The sequence below is a fragment of the Pieris rapae genome, chromosome 7, assembly GCF_905147795.1.
Source record: "Pieris rapae chromosome 7, ilPieRapa1.1, whole genome shotgun sequence".
NCBI lineage: Eukaryota > Metazoa > Arthropoda > Insecta > Lepidoptera > Pieridae > Pieris > Pieris rapae.
This window is the reverse complement of record NC_059515.1, coordinates 2,948,053-2,964,193: the sequence shown is the minus strand read 5'-3', so window position 1 is coordinate 2,964,193 and position 16,141 is coordinate 2,948,053. Positions and strand designations below refer to the sequence as shown.

At 33.8% G+C, this 16,141-nt stretch overlaps 2 protein-coding genes and 2 long non-coding RNA genes across 4 annotated transcripts; 1 reads left to right on the top strand and 3 right to left on the bottom strand.

Annotated features, from left to right (window-relative positions):
- Positions 1–839: 839 nt before the first annotated feature.
- LOC123689355 lies at positions 840–2,555 on the bottom strand. The gene is made up of 2 exons (XR_006750347.1): positions 2,364–2,555; positions 840–1,200 (listed from the first exon to the last, which is right to left on the bottom strand). It is a non-coding gene; the product is annotated as an uncharacterized LOC123689355 (long non-coding RNA).
- A 4,143-nt stretch (positions 2,556–6,698) lies between these two features.
- LOC110992712 (dehydrogenase/reductase SDR family protein 7-like) lies at positions 6,699–8,493 on the top strand. The gene is made up of 5 exons (XM_045628909.1): positions 6,699–6,879; positions 6,955–7,098; positions 7,298–7,514; positions 7,912–8,157; positions 8,227–8,493. The coding sequence occupies exons 1-5, from the start codon at positions 6,754–6,756 to the stop codon at positions 8,415–8,417; spliced, it is 924 nt and encodes a 307-aa protein (XP_045484865.1). The 5' UTR covers positions 6,699–6,753; the 3' UTR covers positions 8,418–8,493.
- Positions 8,494–8,636: 143 nt separating this feature from the next.
- On the bottom strand, positions 8,637–9,894 carry LOC110992713 (transmembrane protein 11-B, mitochondrial). The gene is made up of 3 exons (XM_022258638.2): positions 9,791–9,894; positions 9,441–9,661; positions 8,637–9,205 (listed from the first exon to the last, which is right to left on the bottom strand). Exons 1-3 carry the CDS (start codon positions 9,811–9,813, stop codon positions 8,925–8,927), a joined length of 525 nt encoding a protein of 174 aa, XP_022114330.1. The 5' UTR covers positions 9,814–9,894; the 3' UTR covers positions 8,637–8,924.
- A 3,557-nt stretch (positions 9,895–13,451) lies between these two features.
- Positions 13,452–15,597, bottom strand: LOC123689359. Its single transcript, XR_006750349.1, has 2 exons — positions 15,204–15,597; positions 13,452–14,919 (listed from the first exon to the last, which is right to left on the bottom strand). It is a non-coding gene; the product is annotated as an uncharacterized LOC123689359 (long non-coding RNA).
- Positions 15,598–16,141: the final 544 nt, after the last annotated feature.

Genomic DNA, 16,141 nt, shown 5'->3' with positions numbered 1-16,141 from the left:
CGAACGAACGAACGCTGCTAGTATCTTCGGAACCTTGCCTAAAGGGACTCCTTTTAATAATATTTTTTAATAATTAAATTTTAAGGTTAGTTATTAGATATATTTTTAGTTTGTAATTGTATATTAATATAATTAAATGTATTAAATTGCTAATAATATATCTATATCTATATTGTTTTTACGCATATCTTCATACAATTTCGTCAACTAGGATGTACCAATATAATAAATTGAACGTAATGATGTCATTTCTTCCATAAAACTAAATTTTATTAGGATAGATAGACTCTCAAAACAAGTGGAACGTTATATTATATAATAATAAATATAAAAAAAGACTTGGCTTAAAGGTCTCGTTACCAGGCCATAAAATTATTTAAAAAAAAAATAGAGAAACTCTCATGAGTCATGAGTGTCAACTCTCAACTGTCAACTACTGTTCGGTTTAAATTGAGTAGAAATTTCTAACAACTATATAACAATTATTGGAAAAAGGCGGGAAACGTTGGTCGTGGCGGGAGTTTTGTTTTTTAGTAAAATTTATAAATTTAATTTAATTGATATAAAAGATCAATTTGTATATAATTGTATGTAGTAGTTTAACTTAATTGTTTATTTTTTTAATTTGTGTATATATTCTTCAATATTTGGTAAGTTTTTATACTTTTTCCTCAAGGCCTGGAATCAGGCGAAAAAATGAACGAGCCCCCGGATATCGGGGGCTCGCCCCCCGAGGTTGCATGTAATATTGTAGTAGAAAATAGATTTTCTAAACTGGACGAGTCCAGTGTAGACACAGATGTGGATCAACGGAGTGACCGTAAAAGAATGAGATTAGGTAAAATTTGCAAACATTGTAATAAGAGGAAAAAAAGATTTGACCCGACGCGTCGTAACAAGCAAAAAGAGACTGATTGTTCGTGCCAAATACCGGATATTGAATTTCCCTCATTATGTACTGAGATTAAGAATGCTAACGATATAGATAGTTTTCAGCAAAAAGGTGACCCAGCACATAAAACAAGTGTAACTGTTAATATCCAACAACACCCCCCATCAGATAGTTCTCAGTCTCCAAAAAATCCTACAGGCAGATCGTTTTATGAGGCCTATGACATAGGGCCGTTTGTAGTTCATGTGCAAAAAGTTTCTTTAGATACTGGCATCGCCTCCCTGCACCCAGTCCAATTTGGGTATTTCCTAAAGAAAAATTCATTTAAAAACATTATTAATGGTAGCATTAAAAGGATAGGCAGAAACCGAATTTCCCTATCATTTTCAGACCACAAATTTGCAAATGAATTTGTTAATAACCCTTGCCTGACAATTAATAATTTTAAAGCTTTTATTCCTTCATTTAATGTGACTCGAATGGGGCTTGTGCGAGGTATTCCCGCAGAATGGTCTCCTGAAGATATATTAGACAATATCTCCTTACCTGCAGGCAGCGGAGGAATAATAAAAATTAGACGCCTAAATTATAAAGTGCGTAACAGCTCCCCACCTGAGTGGAAGCCATCACAGACTGTTGTTATAACTTTTGATGGCCAAGCTCTACCTAAACATGTGTTTGTATGCTACAATGCCCTACCCGTGGAACTTTATTCATACCCCACTATTCAGTGTTATTCTTGTTGCCGATTTGGTCATACTAAGTCCAATTGTAACTCTCGACCCCGATGTTACAAGTGTGGCCAAGGCCATACTGGGGACACATGCAACATACAAGATGATGCAGCATCTTGCTGTCTGTGTTCAGGTCTACACTTTGCTACAAACAGGAAATGTCCAGAATATGAACGACAGACTAAAATTAAATTATATATGGCTCAGAAATGTGTATCTTATGCAGAAGCAAACAAAGTGTATGATCCTGTGTCAAAATCTTTTGCTGAAATAGTAAAGTTTTCAAACATGCATAATTCTCCTAATTCTCCTGTGCCATCTGTATCGCCTTCCTCTTCCTCGATTCCGTCGTATAGTAGATCTTATAAGAAAAACATATTTGTTAAACCAACAACCCCCAAACTAAAACGACTGGGGTATAACAAAACAGAACACTTCAGTTTAATAAAGGACTATGATGCTCCAGCTTCTCCTAACGGGGTCGCTTTAATAAACAGTAACGACAACAATAATGAAACAATGTTCTCAATCTCTGATGTTATCCAACTTTTGACTGAAATAAAATCCATTTCTAACTCTGACAACAATGTAACCGAACAACGCCGCCCAACACTTGCTTCCTTAACTCAATTAAAATCCACCTATGCGTCCCGAACGCGAACAAATAATCCAGTGGAATTGCAGAAGCGCAATCTGCAATAAAAACGATTTAATCTATTTGCATAATAAATTTGAACCTTTTGTCTCAACTCTGTCGGAAACATGGCTTCGCCCGGAATTGACATTTCGAATTCCAGGTTATGTTATTCTCCGACAGGACAGACCTGACGGCTATGGCGGTGTTGCCATAGTCATTAAAAATAATCTCCCCTATTCCTTATTTCCACTTCCCTCATTCGGTGATGACTTGTCAGTCATTGCTGCTATTGTAAATAAAATTTGTATAGTATCTATTTATTTTTCTCGTCCTAATGTAAATATTTTTTCTCATCTTAATCAACTGTTCTCCATCCTCCCAAGGCCTTTCTTAGTCCTAGGTGATTTTAATTGCCAACATCAATCTTGGGGAAGCACTTCTTCCAACTATTATGGAGATCAATTATTAGATATTATAGATTCTCATGGTATATGTATTTTAAACACTGGGCTGCCAACTCGTGTTACTGGTCCACGCGAAGGTGCAAGTGCGCCTGATCTATCTTTATGTTCACCTGATTTAGCTTCAACTTTGGACTGGCAACCTCTAGCATCTTCGTATGGTAGTGACCACTTTCCACTTGTTATTACTTTTCCTTCATACAAACCTATCAAAACCAATCGCTCTCCTCGTTTTAAATACAGATTAAACAACGCAGATTGGAAATTATTCAACCAAATAGTAGAGCAGAAAACTAATACTTATTCTCAAGAAGGTAGCCAGATCTCCGCAGAAATTCTTTCTCAGGTTTTGATTGAAGCTGCCGATGAATCTTTTTGCACTAAAACTAAGATCCGATCGCAAATTCCTTCACCTCCCTGGTGGGATCATGAATGTACAGCTGCAATAAAAGAAAGAAAACAGGCCGAAAAAAAATACTGCGAGCATATGTCAGAAGAAAATTTCGAGTTATATTTAGAATCTGCCCGTAGAACTAAAAAATTGTTTAAGAAAAAGAAATACGATGGTTGGCAATCATTTTGTGCCTCCATTAGTCCAGATGTCAGCCCGTCAGAGGTCTGGCGCAATATTCGTAGATTTAGATCTGCATATAATAATTCCCCTTCTTCTAAATTACCGATAACTCTAGCTGATCAGTTTATGGATCATCTTGCTCCCCATTCTGTACCGGAACAGAGATTTCCTCCATTAACTATTCCTGCTTACATTTTTGATGACTTAAGTGGAATAAACGCTCCGTTTTCTTTGATCGAACTTAAAGGTGTGCTTAATAAGGTAAAAGACTCTACTCCAGGAGAAGATGGGATTCCATATTCTTTTTTGAAAAATCTTTCGGACCGTGTGCTGATTCTGTACTTAAATATTATAAATTCCATTATGATTTCTGGGTGCATTCCCAAGTCTTGGATCACTCAATCAATTATACCTATTTTAAAAGACAATAAGCCAACCGATGATCCTTCTTCTTACAGACCCATTGTCCTTTCTTCTGTTTTAATGAAAATAGCAGAACACCTAGTAAAAATCCGTTTAGAATGGTTTTTAGAGAGTAAAAATCTATTAGCAACGACCCAATTCGGTTTTAGAAAAAGTAGAAGCACAATGGATAGCTTAGCAATATTCACTACAGACATAAGATTAGCATTTTCAAATAATGAGTCAGTAGTAGCTACTTTCTTAGATATAAGCTCAGCTTATGACAATGTTCTTATATCGGTTCTCAGGGAAAAACTGCTATGCTTAAACGTACCACCAATTCTAACAAACTTTATTATAGATATGCTCAGTGAAAGATACATAAATTTATTTATTGAAGATGTCAAACTATCTCGGACCGTATGGAAAGGATTACCACAGGGTTCTGTACTCAGTCCTTTGCTCTATAACATCTATACGTATGATTTAGAAACATCATTGCAGGCATCAACAAATGTACTACAATATGCAGACGATCTTCTTATATACCAATCGGGCAAATCAATTGAAAATAATTGTCAAATTCTAACATCTTCCCTTTCATTTTTAAACTCATGGCTGACTTCGAATGGTCTAGACATATCTGTATCCAAGAGCAGGGTTGTGTTGTTTTCCAGAATGCGTAAGCCTCCCCCGATCCAGGTAGAGTTTGATAATGTTTTGATTCCCTCAACTAATAATGTCAAATTCTTGGGGGTAATTCTAGATTCTAAGCTCACCGGTGTATCCCACTGTGAGTATGTAACAGCGAGATGTGAACGAAATTTAAATATTCTTAGATGTTTATCGGGCATCTGGTGGGGAGCGCATTCACACTCCTTAAAACTGATTTACAACGCCATAATCAGAAGTGTAATGGATTACGGTACTTTCCTGTTAGAACCAGGAAATGTTTCTGCTTTCAAAAAATTGGATAGTATTCAAGCAAAAGCAATGAGAATAGTCTTAGGAGCTATGAAGTCAAGCCCAATCAATTGTATGAGAACCGAATGTGTAGAGCCACCATTAAACTTACGCCGACAATTTCTATCTGATAAATTCCTTTTCCGTTGTATGCAATTTAGTAACCATATCCTTACACCTAAACTGACATCCCTGACATATATAATCCACACTTCTCAATTTTGGAAAAACAAACGCACACCATGTTTGGTTACAAGTTACACAAGATTTACTTCTCTTAAGGCTCCTACTCACCAAGCGAATTCCAATCCTTTGTTCAAATATAGTTACGATTCCCTTATAATCTCTCCTGATATACATACAAGCATAGGTCTTGTTAAAATTGAGAAAAACCAAAAGTTAACATTTAATTATATTGTTGATACTAAGTGGCCACAATGGCATCGAATATTTACAGATGCATCTAAACATTCCAGTGATGGGTGTGTAGGTGTTGGTGTAATACATTCTAACTACAATATTGTCCAAAAAACTAAACTCCCTCCTGAATCCTCCGTGTTCACTGGCGAATGTATTGGCCTATTCAAAGCTATAGAATACATCCTTCTACTGAAACTTCAAAAAACTGTAATTTTTACAGATTCACTTAGTTCTTTAAATGCCCTGGCCCGGTTCCCATTTGGATCACATTATCAATTCCCTGTCATTTCCGAAATTAGAAACTTACTATTGAAATGTTTGAAAGAAAACTATTCCGTATCGTTTGCATGGATTCCTGGTCACTGTGGAATATCTGGAAACGAAAAAGCCGACCGTATTGCCAATGAGGCAGTGGATAGTGGAGATGTGGATATTTTTGGAAACTATGCGCATGACTTGATGGCTCTTTCTGGGATTTATCTCCGGAATTCCTGGACTGAATCCTGGAATCAAGATCGTTCAAAAGGTCGCCATTATCGTGCTATTCAACCTTCTATACCCATTAAGCCCTGGTTTTGGAGACTGAGATTCGGTAAAAGAGTTACAACAATACTGTCTCGTATGCGTCTGGGACACGTCTGCACCCCAGCTCACCTTGCTAAGTTTAATATTATTGACAACCCTACGTGCGAATGTGGATATGCTGAAGCTGATTTGAATCACATCATTTTTGTTTGTTCTCGGCGCGAACGGTCGGCTCTTATCGACGGTCTCATTTCCCTTCAAATTCCTTTCCCTTCATCCATATCCTGTTTACTTTCAACAATGGACCCACATATATATAAACTTTTAGCAGCTTTTATCTTAAGTAATGATATAAAAATTTAGATCCTATGAATGTGTATATATGTAAATATCTTTTCTTACACTCCTTTTATATCTATCTCTATAAGAATTGATCTTTTATTTTATAGATTATTTTCCTTTCCTTAATTCCGTTTCATCCGATACATTTATTTTTTTACCCGTTTCCCTGTTTTGACCCTGGGCCACAATGCACAAACCGTGCGGGCCATAATAAAAAAAAAAAAAAAAAAAAAAAAAAAAAATTTATTAGTATAGATTTTGTTTTAGTTTAAGCATATTTATGTTGTTGCGTATCTGATTTCACTGTTGGATTCCAAAAGATAGGTTCTATTTGATTAAATTCTCAAAAAGACAAAAATCGTTAGCTTAAAATGCAAAATGCAGAAAGGTGAAGGTGAATGACGCTATCGGAATCATTATTAAAAACTTAATTGGATATAAACCAATTATTTCCCGTTTTCACTTGATATCACTGACATCTACCGCAAAGAGATTTAAAAAAAAACTTGAAAATTACATATGTATTATGTATCAAATATTATACGCTTATCGCTATTTGACATTTTGATTCGTTATCTTACATTGATTTTACCCTTTTAACTTTGCCTCTACATATTCTGTGATTTTATTTTTGACATAGGTACTACTTTGTGAGTTTACATTATTTTCTTTGTTTAAGTATATATGTTGTCCTCAATATCTATAATATATATATATATATATTATATTGTACTTTTAAAACTTGCAGAGCACGTAGGATCCGTTTACTTGACCTCCACAATATTAATAGCTAATTACATACAATGAAGAGCCTTGGAGTGTCCTGGTTTTTAAAATACACTGGTTTATCGATATCGGTTGCCTTCGGTATGTTACATTTGTATAATAAATATATTGAACGTAAAAGAAGAAATGCATTGGAAGGAAAGGTAAAGGACTGGTCAGAATTTAAATAACTTAATATTTAAATTTTTATTTTAAGTAAGATATTTTGATATTTGCAGGTTGTGGTAATAACTGGTGCTAGTTCAGGCATTGGGGAAGCACTGGCCCATGTATTTTATGAATATGGTTGTAATGTGATACTAGCATCTAGAAGAAAATCTGAGTTAGAACGAGTCAAACAGAATCTTTTGTCTAAAAAAGTGGTGTGTATATATTTAATTTCATTCGGTATAAGTTGTCCTTTAAATTACTTAAACTTCCATGTCCATCGTAAAAAAAATAAGTATTTTTTTATATCAAATTTTAAAACTATTCATATATCAATAAAAAAGAGATGGTATTTGTTTTTTAATTTGATTAAAAGCTGAATATGGAATAATAATAAAATATATATTTTTACAGGAGAATACAGTGGAACCCGTAGTAATTGAGTTAGATTTAGCTGATAAAAATCAGTTTGAATTATTTATTCAAAAAGTTCATGATGTTTGTGGAAAGATAGATATTTTAATAAATAATGGGGGTGTTTCACATAGAGACTCTGTTATAAATACCAAGATGGATGTTTATGAAAAGATTATGAACATTAATTATTTTGGCTCAGTGGGTCTTACTAAAGGTAGGCCAGTATGCTTAATGATATGTCATAATGCAAACAGGTGCAGGATATATTGCATTCGTAGATCATTAGTGCCTTAAAAGTAAATTTTATGATTTCCTTGGGGTATGAATCTATAAAGATGCAGTATTAAAAAACTTGAAAGTGTGTTTTAAATTTATGGAGGTGTTCAAAGTGAATAGATTTATGTACATACTAGATAATATGCAATAATACATATTAAGTAAATATTATATATGTTAATTGTGACAAATTTAGCGTGTAATACATAAAATTAAAATCTCACACCTTATATTTACATCAGAAGTTTATACAAAGCTTTGTTTAATAGATGTGCTGTTGGTGTAGTTTTATAAGTTAATTAAAAAGCAGTAGTGACAACTTTGAATGGTTACAGCTGCTTTGCCAAGAATGATTGAACAAAAAAGTGGCCATATAGTATTTATTAGCTCGGTTCAGGGTCTTATTGCAATCCCTGATCGATCTGCTTATGCTGCCTCTAAACATGCCCTTCAAGCATTTGGTGATTCTCTACGTGCAGAAATGAACCAATATAACATAAATGTATCTGTTGTGAGTCCAGGATATGTTAAAACAGCAGTGTCTTTAAATGCATTGACTGGTTCTGGTGATAATCATGGAGGTATGCTTTTTAAACAAAAATTTTGAAAGTTTTTTGCCTTGTTCTAATAATTGTTTTATATTATTTTAGTTATGGATAAAAGCACTGCATGTGGATTTGCTGCTGAATATTGTGCTATAAAAATATTAGACACGGTGGTCCAGAAAAATAATGAATTGGTTGTGAGTCAATTCACACCTAGATTGGCCATATTTCTGCGACAGGCTGCTCCATCTTTATATTTCTGGATTATGGCTAAACGAGCAGTGAAGACTACATAAGAAATAAAACCCGTTGCCTATGTTCATTGTTCCAATTGATGATTATTGTATAATGTAGATAGACTTTTATTAATTTCTTAAGTTTTTTTTTGGGCATAATAAAAACAGTGTGTGTATTCTTAAAATTATGATTGATTATAAGTTTAATGACTAAATCAAAATAATCAATTATAAGGCAGGAAAACCTATTTTACTTCATTAAAATAAAAATTATATATATAAAACACAAATCAGTTTTATTTGTCTGTAACATATTGTTATCATTAATCTTAAAACACTACATTAAACAACCTTTTTAATTTACTAAGAAGCATTTTACACTATAACAAAATATATTTTGTACAGATTAATTATTTATCTAAGTGTACATACAAACATAATATACTTTATAAGAATATACAATATTGTACAATAAATTAAACTAAATTGAGACAGAAGACACTAGAAGTATAGTTGAGTTACCATACTCGAAACAAGCTTATGTAATATAGCTTGGCAAAATAAGGTTCACTTAAATGTTTTGAAAATTCTCCATAGACATATAGTAACTGCTGCAATAGATACTGTGCTGTGCAAAATGATTTTTCGTCTATTATCTGTGCGTACCAGTACAACAGGTGTAGCAGATGTAAGGTCACTCAACATTGGCATGGTTGACAAGTGGCGGCGATCTTTTTCCTCTTGATATTTACAACAGGGATCCCATTGCCATGATAGAGTATAGCAACCAGCACAAAGAACTGATACCAATCCAAAAGGTGTGCACATCAAGGAATTCCAAGCTAAACCTACAAAAACAAAATAAGTCTAAATGAACATTCTTTATCTTAAATATTAATTTTTGACCTTGAATAAATTATGTTTAATAAACAATATTTTCATTTTATAATAGTAGATTTAATTTTGGATTTGTGTCTTTATTTTAAATTTTGTTGAGGTCTTAGAATGATTTTAATAGCTACACATATATAATTGAGCAATTTTATTGTACACTACATAAACCTCTTTTGTTTATTTTAGTACCTGATGATATGCTGCATAATCCACTATATAATGACACTTTATGTAACAGGTTACCAACGTAAATCCATCGGGCAGTTTCTTCTCCGAGTGGCTCTGGTTCTATAACAATAACGCTAACACCAGCCTCGAGTGCTCTTTCCAATTCCATTTCAAATTTGATGTGGGCATTTTCACTATCGTACACTTCTCGTATAATAGCAACACTTGAAGGTTTGAGATCACTACAAAACAGAGGTTTATTACAATAAAGCATGTAATATTTTGCATATTTATTGCACTTGTTTAATATATAATAACTGTCTTATATAAGTTTAATAAAAATAATTTTCTAGTTTTCAATATTTACAAACCTGTCACTTTCATCACCCTCCATGTTTACTGTTTTTTATACAGAGTACAGACTACAGAATACAAAGATTATACAATTATCGCTAAACGTTCAATTTGAATTAAGTATTGCCATTTAATATTCTTGGTATGTTAAGTTACAGAATATATTTTTAGTTAATTTTTCTCCCGATCTAAATATAAATATTGTTTATTTTGTATTGTGTGTTTTGTTTTCCCGCTTAAGTTATGTCTAAGAATTAAAAGAAAATATAAAAAAATTGTGTAATGTACGTAAATTGAAATTCGTAAGCAAACCGTACATTTTTTTTTATAGAACAGGGGGCAAACGGGCAGGAGGCTCACCTGATGTTAAGTAATACCGCCACCCATGGACACTCTCAATGCCAGAGGGCGCGAGTGCGTTGCCGGCCTTTTAAGAATTGGTACGCTCTTTTTTTGAAAGACCCTAAGTCGATTTGGTTCGGAAAGGCTTCAGTCGGCAGCTGGTTCCACAAAGTGGTGGTGCGCGGCAAAAACTGCCTAGAAAAACGCGCAGTTGTGGAACGGTGGACGTCGAGGTGATACGGGTGGAATTTCGTATTCCACCCGTATCACCTCGCTGCCTCGACGTCCGATGATGAAACTCAGCTGCAGGTATTAATCCGAACAACTCCTCTGAATACTCTCCATGGTAAATGCGGTAGAAGATGCAGAGAGACCCCACATCTCTACGCAACGCCAAAGGATCAAGCTGCTCGGAGTGAGTTTGGTCGTCAACGATTCGAACTGCTCTTCGTTGAATACGGTCAAGTGGAAGGAGCTGGTACTGGGGAGCACCCGCCCAGAGGTGGGAACAGTACTCCATGTGGGGCCGAATTTGCGCTTTATATAGTTGCAAGCGGTGGCCCGGAGTGAAGTACCGTCTCGCCTTGCTGAGCACACCGAGCTTTTTGGAGGCTAATTTAGCCTTTCCCTCCAAGTGACCCCGAAACTGAACGTCGTTCAATATGTCAACGCCAAGTATTCCAATGCTGGCTGTAGCTTTAAGGAGAGTGTTTTCGAAAAGAGGAGTAGCGACAAAGGGTGTTTTTTAGCGGAAAACGCGCAAACTTATGTCTTTTCCATCTCCACGTAGTAGAGTTTCTTCTTCAGACACAAGTTTGTTCCGGTACTCATCGACATCTGCCCGAGAAATACTTGCCCGGCCAGTGTAAAGAGTATCCCCAGTGCTGTCATCCGCATAGCAATGAATGTTGCTAAGTTGCAACAAATCATTGATATGCAGAAGAAACAGGGTCGGGGATAAAACACAGCCTTGTGGGACCCCAGCGTTAACGGGTTTAAGGTCGGAACATGCTCCGTTGATGACGACCTTGATGCTCCGACCGGCCAGAAAGCTGGAGATCCAATCGCATAATTTCTCGGGAAGACCATAGGCTGGAAGTTTCGAGAGCAGTGCTCTGTGCCACACCCGATCGAAGGCTTTCGCTATGTCCCAACTAACCGCTAGAGCCTCCCTCTAATGGACTCAATTGCCTCCGCCCATCTATGCGTAAGGTATACAATCAGAGCGATCGCCTTTTTAGGGATCGGATGTATCGAAGTGATTTCGAATCGAAGAATTTTCTACTTTTCAATTGGTTATTAGACATATGACATTCAGCATAAATAAAAAATCGATTTTTAAATAATAGCAGCAGGAAAAATCGATAAAAATCGATAATTTTTTTATATTGTTTTTTTTTAATTTATCGATTATTTCGTAATTTTTGAATTTTAAAGTTTTAGAATAATTTGAAATTATCCTAATTTCGTTTTGATAGATTTTAGGTTAAATCCCTATTAATTATATAAACGCAAACCGCCATTTCAAATGTAGATTTTGTCAGAAATTAAATCCGTTACTTTCAAGTTTACGTGTATGTGCTTCTACATTTGTTTTATGTAGATTTTTTGCAAACTGGGCTATAATTTACAATCAAGGTAATTGTTTTATAGCACTATTAATTAATATTTACTTTTTTTTGGCTCTAACACGGCAATGTTTACTTTACATTGCTTTCAGTATGTCGGTGTTTACAGAAGTCATAGTTTTTATTCAACTTAGTTACTTAGCGCGAAATCAAAATAATAATAATGTTTTAATATTAACCAAAAATAACGATAACTATAGTCACCAATAATTAATAATTGAATACCGCATTTCGGTCCGCATTTAGTACTACGGCGAGTAACGAAAATAAATGATTTAAATAATTTTAATCTCCGAATCGAAGTTTAATCGAAGTTTTCAGTTAGCCCCATAAAAAATAGTATATTAAAGAAAAACTTTATTTGTAGCACATACATACATACTTATCATGTAGCCATAATTTACATAAATTATGCTATAATTCTCGATTATCAGACGCCTTTAACGCCACTGTTATATTCTCAATAACTTTATTGCTTTACTTATTCATCAGGCACTCATTATTGAGTCAAATAAATGATAATAAAATATCAGTTTAAAATATGTACTAAGAAACCTCTGTTTACCCTTTTTATATAATTCGTAATGTTATAGCACTTTTTAATTATAATTGGCATTATGATAACTGGACGGTAAATTATATTGTACTTTTTTACTGAATAAGTCTAAAAAATTAAGAAGGATTGTATAAAGTATGAATGCTTAATGGTGAACAAAATCTTGTATCATTTAATATATCACATTACTCTAGTTGTACATATTGGCAAAATATCTATGAAACTTATATCCACCACTTCCTCCAATTTCATATTAAAAAATATATTTTCTTTCACTTACCACCCACTACTGCCATTCTAAAATCCGTTTGCCACATTAGGCAAAGGTGAATGTTGCAAGTATAAATCTGATATTTAAAATGTTATATTTTCTTAAGACTAGAAGTTAAAAATTATCTCTATTACAATACCATAAGATCTATAATTCTGTACAGCGCTTAGTACCGCTTGAGATAGTTTTCGAATAGATGACTGGTGCTTTGTGCTAAGCTATGATACATAAGCGGTCCGCGTGGGTGCAAGGCTGACCTTACCTGCCCACGAAACTTACTAAGCACTTATGATCCCCGACCATGTGGGATGTCAACAACTTTTGACATTAAAGTTTCTATTTGGAAGTTATATCCTTGTTCTTAGGTTATATTAATTCTAATGTTAATTATAACGCAAAACAACATCTGCGTTGCAAGATAATGACACAAAAATAATTTTAATTTTGATAAAATCTATAATCGTGGAAGAAAGTGATATAGGAAGCATTATATCGCACACCCAGATCAATACTGCACTAAGTCAAAATATAACTTTTTTGAGTATCGACTAAAAACTGTTTTATCATATAAGATGTAAAGTTATTACTAAGATTTTTTAAATATTGTGTAAATAACCAAATGCTTATCAATAAACATTAGTTAATTACTGTAAAAAACTCACATAAAGTGTTTAATCCTTACTTTTCGAGTTAATTCACTGTTGTAAAACTATTGAACCAATAAAATAAAAATTATTTCTATTTACTCCGTTCTTACTGATTGATTCTGAAATAATGCAGTGTAATCCTATCATAATATATTTGGTCGTAAATATTCAACAAAGAATTATCTGTTTCAATTTCAAGAATGTATTCATAAAACAGTAAATAAAACAATGGAATCTATGAAAATCAGCATGCACTTTTATTATATACTGTGACAGTGTGATCAGCTATATTATGTTATGAAAAAAAACAGTCTTACATGTTTGGGGTCTAAAAAAAAGCAATCTTAAACCAAAAATTAATGTAACATCACAAGTTTACTTTCATAATTATCTATTGACTACCTTAAACTTTCTATAAAAAATAAAACAATCACAGGATACTTAGATATGAAATTTTCAATTCAATGAAGGAAATTACGTTTCCTGTAAGTGCTGTGCTACTCTAAATTCAATGCTGTCTTGTAACTGAGTTGACATAATTAGTAGGAAAAATATATTTTTTAATTAATTCCATTATATCTCTCTTTTTGTTTTCAGCCACAGGTTGTTTTTCTGTATATGCTTTAAGAAATTGCGGAGAAAAGTTTTGATCTTTGTAGCGCCTTCGAACACAAACTTTCTTAAAATTAGTCTCACTGTACGATGTTTTATAGAAGAAACTCAAAGGATATTGCTTTTCAACGCGAAGTTGCTTGATGTCAATCCACTTGACTTGGTTATTGTCCTCATCCACATTAAAATTATTGCCCCTAGATTCCTGAAGGGCTTTCAGGTCATAAAAGTTATTGTGTAAAAGTTCTTTTACATGATACGGCTCTCCTGTTTTCTTCGCAGTACGAATTAAAGTAGCATATTGCTGTGGGCAATAAATAGGAACAGATTTTAAGTATCTTTTAATCTATTTTTCTATTACACTGTGGACGTTGTCCCCTTCGTTTCGAGAATGCCCGCGGAAGAAATTATGTCTTATGGAATTAACTCTAAGCATGTTGTTAACTGCGTAAGCATAGAAAGATAGTCAGTATTTGTTTTTTTGTTGCCGAAAGCAATTGTCGCTATAGAATATGACATCACATCATTATTAGGATCCTTTTTTGCAAGTATCAACTCAATGTATGCAAGGACACAACTCCCGATCTCACTTGCACCGCGCTCCGCTTCGGTTTCGGGTATCTTCTGCCGATGGGCCTGGTCTATTGGATTCATTGTCAGATGAGCACTTTGAGCTGCTAGAGCTTGATGACGATGAGCCTGAGTCTGAAGAGGTACTTGAGCAGGAAGACGAAGATACCCGTCTAGGTATTACAGGTGGCCGGAATTTTTGTATTTTTCGGATAGAAAAAGTAGGATCCGTTCCGATCCGAATCATCTATAAAATCTCTTTCATTACTCTTTTCGGGTGTCAAAAACTTATTTGAAGCTACAATAGATGATACCTCGAGAGCTGATGCTGCAACAGGTGATACCGTGATAGTTAATCATGTAACTGGTGATACCACGATTGATGATGGTGATGCATCTAAATTTTTGCTTCATTTTCAACACAAATTTCTATTTTTCTTTGTGAAGTGGTTGACGCAGCCTCGATTGCCGTTGCTTCCAATGCCTTTTCAAGCAACAATAGACCCCGACCCTTCATCATCTGCCAAATAACATAAAATATTCAATTTCATTCACTAATACTGCATTATCTCAAAAAATATGTTAAATCTTCTTAAAAATAAATTCTAAAACCAATTTTCAAAAGTATTCTTTTAGTTTAGATAATAAGTAGTAATTCTGAGTATTAAAAAATAATATATTGCTCTATTTCCAGAAATTATAACATTATTCACGTTTACCATCAATAGTGCATTATTTAACTAATTTTCAGCTTTATCAAACAACACTGTACTATTTTTGAATAATTAAAAAAATATAACATACCGTCGTCACCAATACAGTATTATTTAGAAATACTATCAAAACAGCAGAAGCAGGAAATTCACCAACACTGCATTAAATCTAAATAATTCGGAGTAATTTTCTACTTCATTCAACAATACTTAACCATTACAAAATAATTCACTGTTACGTAACGTCACTATATGCTGCTTCTATAAAGGAACAAGTTGTAACTCGAATTAAATTCTTATTCGTGGTACGACTAGGCAGTTATTCATTCGCCAAAAGAGACTTAGCACGACATCTGTTGGCTGTTTTAGCAAATAAAGATATGGCTGTCTTTGTGGTATGTGCGGGAAAAAAATGCCTATTTAACTATATAAATAAGTCGATTCGGGGATTTTTTGACTTAGTGCAGTATTGATCTGGGTGTGCGATATTATAGTGTACAAACTTTGAATTACTGTTATAAGTTTTCACAAGTTTTTTTATAATTAAAGTTATGTAAATAAAAATATGTAAATAAATTAGATAAAATTTAAAAATGCTTTAATTTAATCTCTTTTTTTGCACATCTATGTTTTTTTTCGGAAATTATTAAATACACACTAATTTAAAGTTTATACACTGTATAATGCAAAATCAACTTCTACGTTAAATCATATGAATTTATGTGTCTGTCTCTTTTTACTGTCGGTTTTTCGTTTCATCGACTTTGAAGGGACTATAAAAGGCAAACGTATTCCAGAAATTAACGCGTTCAATAAGTCTTTATCTATTTAATAGACATAGACATAGACATAGACATAGACATATTATTTATTACAAACAAAACACACACACATAAATACACAACACAGCAGTAATCAAAGAGAAAAATTTAAATAAAAGATATAAAGAGAGGTATATTATTTTTTTCCCTTTCCCCTTCGGTCCGCCTCAAGCATATTTTGCGTGTGTGCTGTGGCTGTAAATGGCCC